Source organism: Pollachius pollachius (genome assembly GCF_949987615.1).
Source record: "Pollachius pollachius genome assembly, chromosome: 11".
Taxonomy (NCBI): domain Eukaryota; kingdom Metazoa; phylum Chordata; class Actinopteri; order Gadiformes; family Gadidae; genus Pollachius; species Pollachius pollachius.
In genome coordinates this window covers 9,713,169-9,722,539 of record NC_136944.1, presented here as the reverse complement: position 1 = coordinate 9,722,539, position 9,371 = coordinate 9,713,169, and the positions used below count along the sequence as shown (strand labels likewise).

Sequence of the window (9,371 nt, the reverse complement as noted above, 5' to 3'; positions counted from 1 at the left end):
CATGATTAAAAGTATTTAGTTGTTAATATTTTATAATGTGTTATTATTTGTAATAAGTATTACACATTATAAATGAATTATTATTATTATTATTAATAATAATTGTCGATAAAAAGCGCAGGATGTTTAACATTACAGACTTGAAACTTTAGAAAACATTTTAAAAGGAGCAGCGGGTAGAATACAATGTTGACATTTGTAGGCTATTTAATCAATTGCTACACCAACCAGATGGTGTATTGCTATAGCACAAACTCGTTATTATGATAACAATTGGCTGTAGGGCGCGACCGCCAAAGGTTCTTTACCATGTTCGAGGTCCTGCCTTCCATACCAAGGCTCTTCATCCTTCTCAAATTCTTCTTCTACTATCATATCTGTTAACATTTTCGGAGGGAACTTTCGAGGATGCCTCCGACCATAATAAAACCATTGGCCATACAAATATAGATGTGTAGGCTATGTATAGCATTTCCCGAAGGAAGTAGTAGCCTGCCTACTACTTCTCCAGGCATCTCCCGCAACGTGGCAGACAAACGCTTATACAGGATAGACGCCCGAAGTGGATTTCAACTCCATTTGACGTCAGCGAGGATAGAACGATGATTGACCAATTGATAATAACTGGGCGGGGCCAACAAATTCCCTTGTCCAATCGAATCTGTGTTGACAACTGGAAGCGGTGCACATCCTATTTCCGCGTACATTCAACAGGATCTGCAAATAATTGTTTGGTGAAAGTATTTTCTACAAAGGTAAATAAAATAACTAAAACGCCGTTGCAAATAATTGATTACATTACTTTAACCGTTTCAAACGGTTCAAGAAATATAGAAGACGGAAGAAGGACTTTTAGCAACATAACGACTGCATCCCATGCAGTACTAAAAGGGGTTACTACTATGCAAACGCTACTATGCAAGTGTCTCCAGAGGTAGGCCTAGATGTTTAAGTGCTGTATCCACAGTTAAATCTTTCATTAATCAATGGTGACGCTCTTGAAGATCAACGGTTCGAATTCTAACGTATACATTCTTTATCAATAGGTTACAGTGACTCTGCGGGACGTATGACATTTAACCACCGAACAGAGATTAACCGCGTCAGAGACACCCCGCTCAGGTGCGCGCACCTACGGCGGAGGAATTAACGTCATGCGACACCTGATAAAACTCGGGGTCAACCCCGCAGCCGTGGCCTTCTCCATGACGACTCTCGGTGCTGGCATGATGAACAGTATATTCAGCTTCTATTATGTCAAACTCTTTCTCAATAAGTACCAAATATCAGAGGGTGCATTCCATCAGTCACAAGTATGTCTCTTTATGCCATTTGTGTAAGCATATGTTCTTATTCAGAATATTTGCTGTGATCTGTAGCCTGTCCTTAATATATATAATATATAACTTGTTTACAAGGACAAACAAAATCAGTATGTCTCTCTATGATATTCATCTTAGAATATGCTATTTGGTTATATGTTCATTAGAATAATGTGTTGTAATGTATATATAGGCCTAATATACAGCACGATATATAACTGGTATACATGGACAAACTAAATCAGTGTCTCTGTATTTTATTAATGTCAGCATTTGTTATATGTTATTTAGAATAGTGTGTACCCTAGCCTGTTAATAATAAACAGAATGATATCTAATATTTCAAGGTCTTTTTTTTTATACCAACACTATACCAACCCTGAAGGATATGGCCCTAAGAGTATTTGGTCATAGCCTTTGTATCTTACTCCTAACGTATCCAGTGGACTGTAAGACCGAAAGTGGACAGATAAAGGACACACATGTTTCCTGTCCGTTGTTGTTGTCTCTTTGTTGAATGCTGATTCATGCTGCTTGACCTGGCCAAGATATAGATGTATTTTAAGGCTGTCATTTCCTTCTTGTTGTCCATCAGGTTGTGTACATGATCTGGAATGCGGTGAACGACCCTCTCTTCGGTTACCTCCAGGACAACTCCAAAGTGCAATGCTGCTCACGCCGCCGCCTCGCCATCCTGTACGGCGCGCCACTCTACTCCCTCGCCTTTCTGCTGGCCTGGTATCCATGGCGAGAGTACAGCCCCGGCGACTGGATGTGTGGCCTGCATCTCACGGTGGCGTTGTGCGCGTTCGACGGCATGCTGACCTTTGTGCTGCTCTCCCAGTGCGCCCTGTTCGCCGAGATATCCGGCCACCATCAGAGCCGCTTGAGACTCATTAAGTACAACCAGGTGAACAACTTAACAGCAAAACTGTGACATATTTGTACATGCATGCAAAACAATTTATTAAGACATTGACTGTATCCAAAGAAACAGACATTTAGTTCAAATGAATTTCATTAGGAATGGATGCTTAACTAGGTGCCCCCCAACACCTTAGCCACACCACTATCATGCCCCCGCTATATTTGTATGTATGTATGTATGTATGTATGTACTGTATATATGTATGTATGTATATATAGTTGATTATTGGATTGTAAGAGAGAACAACCACATCATTCAAAGGATCCACCTCTCCTATCTTTCCTTCTTCTCTTCTGTCTGCCCCCCAGGTGGCGTCTCTGATTGGCTCATCCAGCGTGCTGTTCTGTGGCCTCTATTCCAGGAACATGGAGGACTACTCGGCCTTCCAGAGCGCTATGGTTTTGGTGGCGGTGCTGAGCTGCGGCTGCATGTTCTACACTGGCTTCCACAGCGAGAGCCGCTTCGACAACAAGGGCTCCGGCACGTCATCGCCGTCGTTGTCGCCATCGACAGAACCCGGTGACGACAAGGCATCCGGCCAACCGGCCCTCTCGTTCGCCTCGGTGGTCTCCATGACATGCCAGATCCTGTCTGACCGCAACTTCCAGCTGTTTGTGCTCATGAACTTCTTCCAGGTGTTCATGTTGGCGTTCTTCAATAACTTCACCATGATAATCACCGAGCACCTCATTCCACAAAATGTGCTCCCGCCGCTGGCGAAGAGTGTGATGTACGGCGCTGGATTCATATGTCCACAGGTAACCGTGCATCTCTCTATCTCTCTTACTCTCTCTCTCCCCTCTCTCTCTCTCTCTCCCTCCCCCCAAGGAGGGAGAGAGAGAGTTTTTTGCGACCCCAACTTCTTCCACTGTACTTCTGCTTCTGCTTCCATACACATCCTTACCACTCAATCAACATCTGCCCATTATGTCACTGTCCCAGACAAGGTTTACCATTGCACAACGCTGTTTCCATTGTGGCTATGAATCATTAGGGGGACTGTTTTATGTACAGGATTGTTGAAACATATCATTATATATCTGTAGATTATAAGACTCTGACCACATATGCATACCAGGCGACCCCGAATGGTTTTGGGAAACTCTGAGATTGGACAGTGGGATGGATATTTTGTGGCATTCGTGCCGTGGACCCCACAAAAATCAAACAGGACACAAACAGTTACCCCTGACAAAATCTTGGGACTGTCGCTTATTATCTTTTCCATTAACAATACTACTATTTGGGGATCAGCTTGTGTTTCATTATCTCCGTAGCACATTCAAGACATCAGTCATTTCTTTGTCATGTGTGTAAAATCCTCAAACACTACCTCTTTTCTCCTCAGATCCTAGTGCTGAGCAGCCAGAAGCTGCTCCTTGATCTTGGGTACTACAAGATGATTCTGTACACCTTCTATGTAGAGGGGGTCATGGCCATGGTGATGCTGGCCCTCGGCCCCCAGCACCACTACGTCCTGGCGGTCTTTCTCTCCGTCAACATGTAGGACATTGTTGTTACATTGTTGTTACAGTCAGGAGTCACACACAGTTGAATTAGTGCGGATTGTTCCAAAGCAAGAGTTTAGATAGAGGCAAAGGATGTTTTGGTTAAGGTCCTATTTAATTGGACCACATAGTCAAATAGATGTGTACTCAATGTGTGTGTATGTTGTCAATACGCCTAACATTTAATGTGTATTTAATCCATGTATGTCTGCTATGTTTTTGCTCTTCTGTATCTTTTTATCCATGAAAGTACTCCATGAATTTGTTTCTTTTCAATAGGGTTTTAATACAGGCATCGTTCAGTTTGTTCAACTTGCCTTTGGCTGACATCATCGACTCAGACCTACAGAAGTATAAACGCAGGTATGATGTGTGTGTGCATGTGCGCACACGTATTGATCGTACATTGAAACTGATCACTCATGGTAATAATTGGAACAATACAGCAACTTTCAAAAAATCTAGTCTTGTAATCCCAAATGTAAAGTTGAAATGATGTGGTTGTCATCCATTGACATTCCTGCTATCCGACATGATGTATACTGTATATACTGCGAAAGATTATTTGTTTTCCCCACTCGCCATCTGCAGCTCTCCTCTCTCATCAATGGTGTTCGGAACCAATGCCTTGTTCACCAAACCCGCCCAGTCTCTGGCCCCTATGCTTGTGGTGACCATCCTCAACCAGTTTAACTATGAAGACCTGAAGGTTATCACCAAGACCTCCAACCCAGAGTAAGAACACAAAGATATTTCATAAGAAAGCCTACGGAATATGTAATTTCCTCTTTCTAAGGGGGTTACCGTTTTTAACGGAGTGTCCACTCTGTGCTACGTTTGTGACTTGCAAATCAGCTCTGTCTTGTTTGTGTCCGTATTGGTCTTTGGTTTATCTTGTATATCTTGTCTCTGCAACATTCACAATCTTTAAGTATAACAGAGCGTAAGCCGCAAGTATTTTAAAATAATTAAGAAAAAAAAGATGGATACATGTTTAAATAATGCTGACTCATTATAACACTTAAACGCCTTTTATAAACACGTCTGCTCTCGTCTTACTTCCAGAGCCACGGAGAGCCTGCACAGCGTCATGTTCTACCTCGTGTGTTTGATCCCCCTGATAATCTCCACCACACAAGCCCTGGCCTGGAGACCGTTCTCCATCCGCAACAGTCACACAGTCGACACAAAGTACATTGACGGATAACTTCAGCCGCAGTTTAACCTTAGACAACTAGTTTACAGTTGTAGGTGACGTCAATGTAATGTAGCATTTTAGAGGACAAGGAATCTTTGTAATTTACTGTGGGGGGTTTTCTGTCGTTACAAAGGGAACTTTTAACTCTATTACCAGCGCCCATGATGAAATTAGTCTGTGACTGTTATCTATGTTCTCCAAAGCTCTGGAGCCGGTCTTTGCCTTCTTTAGTTATCTACTACAATGTAGTAGATGTACATATCTTGATTTGTTTGATGTGAATGAGGGAGAATGTGGTTTGGTTTGCTTTTGCATGGGTTTTTTGTGTCTTTGTAAATCAAATCAAACAATCGCCTGATTTGACTTTGTATTTGTTTATTAAGAAAATGTATGAAACTAAATTAATATACAATAATACATAATGCTGCATTAATAGTTTGACCACATCTTGGCTGGATCTGTGCTGACTTAATTGATTGTGAAGCAAAAACAATAAAGGATGTCATTTGGGGACAAATAGTTAATGTCATTATTAGAAAACTATTTTCAAAGCTTGACGGCCTGTCTGACACAATCAAAAAACATCCTAGATTCTGTAATAACCCTTTCAATATACGTACATATTGAGATGTGATTGGTTGTACATATCACCAAATTTCCTTTCATTTATTTCGATTGCAAACACCAATGTGAAACTTGTTTGGGGTTTTGGTGTCACCTTGATGCATATTTCATTTCCTCAGGTCGGTCGGGAACGGTGCTTAGACATTTTGATAGATGTCATCATTGGATGCCTGTCAAAAGATGCGGTTAATTTTTTAGTAATTAATAGTGAAATTATTTTTAATGCATGCTTGTTGCCACAGCGTTTCTCATGCGAGTCGAGGCAAAACAACGTTTTATTTAGGTTACCGTATCTTTAAATGCTGCTTTAGGATTTTACAGTAACTTAAGAAAACCCTCTTGAGTCCTCTCTCAATGGAGGAGTATCAACAAAAAAGTCCATGATGCATTGTGCGATGTAAAAGCTCTTTAAAGACCATCAGGAGGGTCTGACAAGGCTAACTTCTTTCAAAATAAGCTAACATCTTGATGCAACATCGGTGGGTGAGACATTTCTCACCTTGCCTGGCGGCTCTTCTCTGCTGCTGTCGTCTGAACCTTTTCCGTGCAAGTTCCTCCTGTTGTACAACTCTTCCAGCACACTCCGGAACTGCACTCTTGTTGAGAAACTCTATAAGAAATGAATAACAAACAATATGTCTTTGTCGGTTCATAACAAGCATTCACTTAACATTGAGGAACTTTGAAGTTTGAGGAAGGAAAGAGTCCCATAAAGGACTCTGAAAAATAATGATCAACCACAGCCATAGTTTTTTTTTCCTCAGTCTCTGCCCATGGCCTTACCTCTGAGGCTCATTGCATCAAGATTGCTCTATAGGCCCGAATAAACACAACACACAAGATACCACACGATTAACTTACCTTTTTAGGCGTCTCACACTTTCCTATAGAAGATTTCTGGTGAGGACCTGCCTGAAATGTAGATAAAAAAACAGTGCATTGCTATGAGTTTGATGGTTTGAGGCTTTCTTAAATGGTTGCGTCACCGTTACAATGGAAACATGAAATAAACAAACAATGACCTTCTTGCGGAAGATCAGGATTATTAATATAAGGTTGTAAATGGCCAACAGGGTGAAGAGCAGCCACAGCAGGCTGTGCCAGACTTTGTGCATCACTTCCCCTGAAAGCACAAAAAGACAACAGCAAACATCGACTCAAAACTCAGCAGCAGATAATTCAGACTACAAGTTAATTTAGCCCACGTTAACTTAAGAGCAGGATATATGGAGTTCAGTAAACATAAGTTTGGTTGAAAGTCCGTTCCTGTTCCACCACCTGCCTACCAATCACCACCTATATTTAAACCCTCCTTTTTCCACGTTTCTTCTAGTGTTCTTCACTCGCACCCATCAACTCCCCGTCTCCTCCCTGCTGCCTCCTTCTCCAGGTCCAGAAGGTGGATCCATACATTGAGGGCAGGCCACCAGACGTCCACCCTGGGGCTCCAGGCTAATCTTCACTGAGTTCTCATCCTCCCACTACCTGGCTCCGACTTTCAGAATCTATAAACTAAATCAATTAACACACCGTTGAAGACGTGGTCTCTACGTATGAAATGTCTTTTGGCTAAGGTGTTTGACTCCCAGCTGGAAATTTCTGGGTTTGAGCCCCAATGCCCGCTGTCCAACCTAAGTCGTCCTTGGTTAAGCTGCCCAATCCCCAAACTGCTTCTTCACGACTACGTATCTAAAATTCAATCTAAAAGTGTCTTGGATAACAGGGTTTTCTAAATGACTATGCATGTAAATATCTGGGGATACTCTTACCTCTCACGACGAGAGTAGTGACTGTACCCATCTCCACCTGCAAGGGGATCAGCTTCCTCCGTACTGCACAGAGGTAGTTGCCACTGTCATCTGGGCTGAGCGGGTGAATGGTTAGGTTCTCCGCTTGGAGGGTATAGCTTGACCGTGGAAACATTCCAAGGTCGTGATGGCTTTTCATCGCGCCAAACACAAACCACAGGACATCGGGGGTCCCCTCTGTACATTTGACGTTGCAGCGGATGGAGGCGGATTTCCCTGTCTCTGTCCAGATCACCCCACTCGGCGACAAGGATAAGCAACCTTTGTCAGAGATGCCTGTGGGGAGTCCCTGGACATTTACTGTCATCGTAATAGAAGACCAGAGAGAGATGAGTTTTAGTAGAGTAACTGAGTTAAAATGGTTTAAACTTTCTTTTATTAATATAGTCAGACCTCAATCTTTCCCCCTCCAGCTATTGCGGATGAGAGTCTAAAGCAGGATAGGGCAGCACTCTTACCTGCTACAGGGAAGAAGGTGAGAATGAGGGAAATCCACAACATGAAGCTCATTTCTGAAGACTGAAAGGGTGTGATTGTCAAGGAACTCACGAGTTGTCTCACATAGACAACCCTCAGCGACAAGAAGTGGGGAAGTCTAAAATCCCCTCCCATTTCCTTCTTAGTAGGCTACTTCCCTTGCGTGACCTGTTGGTCATTATTGCATTGGATGATATTGAGGAAATATGTGTCTGCGTGTTTGTGTGCACATAATAGGATAGCTCAATGCGCTTGGTCACATCTTTCAATTAGTACGAATTTCATTTAGTCCCATTCATGCTCTTTTACTTATATACTATATATATATATATATATATATATATATATATATATATATATATATATATATATATATATATATATATACAGAATACTCATACCATATTCTACTGGTATTCCTGCTTACGTTCATATTATTCTACTGTGTCTATCTTATTATATTAATCAACACTGTGATGCTGTCAATTCTGTTCAAACTTTATAATTTTTAAGTTTGTCTTAATATTTGTATACTCCAATGCTTGTGTACACTTTTGGCACTGCTAGTTAGATGCTAAACTTTATTTTTTCTTCTCTCAGTACTTCTCTCAGTACTTGTACTTCTGGAGCACCGCTTACCTTTTATTTTCATATAGGCTATACATTGTTGTAAACAAATGTCCAAGATAACACATTATTTTGAAAATAATAATAAAGATTGAATAGAATTGCAAAAATAATATAAATGAATCACTGCCTTAAGTCTAGTTAACGTCATCATACTTTTTTATCGATTGAAACATGCACATAGCAAGTGAACTTGTATGCTAAACTTGCGTTTATTATCCACTAGTGGGCAGCGTTGCTCATCATGAATTTTCTATTTTATCAAACGAAATATTCTAGTGTTGTTTGGTAGGCTATATATTATTATTCATTTTAAAATAAACAAATATTTCTTTACAGTATGGGCCTAGGTCATATTATGTTTCCCATATCCGTAGCATAGCCTATATTTTTGTCTAATTAAGTGCCTTTTTTATTTTACAATTCAATCCATGGGCTTTCAAGGTGCGCATGTCTGTGGCACTAGGTCCGCCTGCACTGCCTGCACCGGCTTGGGGACTTGTGAAACAACAGCGTCAGACCTGAGAAGCTCGGCTGGTTTTCATCTGGTAGGCCTACCGCTTCTTCCCTGCAGGATCACACTCAGGTAAATATACAACTTTTAAATTGATCAGCCTTTTACATTTACCAATCCTTCTCATTTTGATAATGCCGTTACAGGGTCTTGACCAACATTTGAGCGCTCAATTGCAACTTGATTCGGTGGGCTACTCCTGGACTATCAATTTCTAATATCATTTAAAGAGTCCATAATCGATGGTATGTTTACATTAGCTAATGTTAATTATGCTAATGTGGCATAATGTTTGTGATAAAGAAAACGCAAATTGTCCCTCAGAATTTTTTATTTTCTTTCATTCATTCTTTCTCTCGTTCTTT

The 9,371-nt window shown here is 41.1% G+C and overlaps 3 protein-coding genes across 5 annotated transcripts in view; 1 reads left to right on the top strand and 2 right to left on the bottom strand.

The window, feature by feature from the left end:
• Positions 1–513, bottom strand: part of cdr2a (cerebellar degeneration-related protein 2a) — an 8,494-nt gene extending 7,981 nt beyond the window's left edge. Inside the window, exon 1 of the mRNA XM_079746578.1 lies at positions 309–513. Coding sequence (XP_079602704.1) covers positions 309–387 — 79 coding nt within the window. The 5' untranslated portion in view covers positions 388–513. The remainder of the gene's footprint in view (positions 1–308) is intronic.
• Positions 514–681: 168 nt separating this feature from the next.
• mfsd13al (major facilitator superfamily domain containing 13a-like) lies at positions 682–5,627 on the top strand. Of its 2 annotated transcripts, none has more exons than XM_079745967.1 (8): positions 682–755; positions 1,047–1,313; positions 1,918–2,232; positions 2,559–3,008; positions 3,599–3,753; positions 4,038–4,121; positions 4,350–4,493; positions 4,824–5,627. In XM_079745967.1, exons 2-8 carry the CDS (start codon positions 1,155–1,157, stop codon positions 4,963–4,965), a joined length of 1,449 nt encoding a protein of 482 aa, XP_079602093.1. In that variant the 5' UTR covers positions 682–755; positions 1,047–1,154; the 3' UTR covers positions 4,966–5,627. The 2 variants fall into 2 exon arrangements, with proteins under 2 accessions (XP_079602093.1, XP_079602092.1); XM_079745966.1 differs by having other exon boundaries at positions 695–934.
• LOC307082411 (immunoglobulin superfamily member 6) lies at positions 5,611–7,941 on the bottom strand. 2 transcript variants are annotated; one of them, XM_079745968.1, is made up of 6 exons: positions 7,847–7,941; positions 7,350–7,688; positions 6,603–6,703; positions 6,442–6,492; positions 6,080–6,190; positions 5,611–5,750 (listed from the first exon to the last, which is right to left on the bottom strand). In XM_079745968.1, exons 1-6 carry the CDS (start codon positions 7,896–7,898, stop codon positions 5,718–5,720), a joined length of 687 nt encoding a protein of 228 aa, XP_079602094.1. In that variant the 5' UTR covers positions 7,899–7,941; the 3' UTR covers positions 5,611–5,717. The 2 variants fall into 2 exon arrangements, with proteins under 2 accessions (XP_079602094.1, XP_079602095.1); XM_079745969.1 differs by having other exon boundaries at positions 7,350–7,664.
• Positions 7,942–9,371: the final 1,430 nt, after the last annotated feature.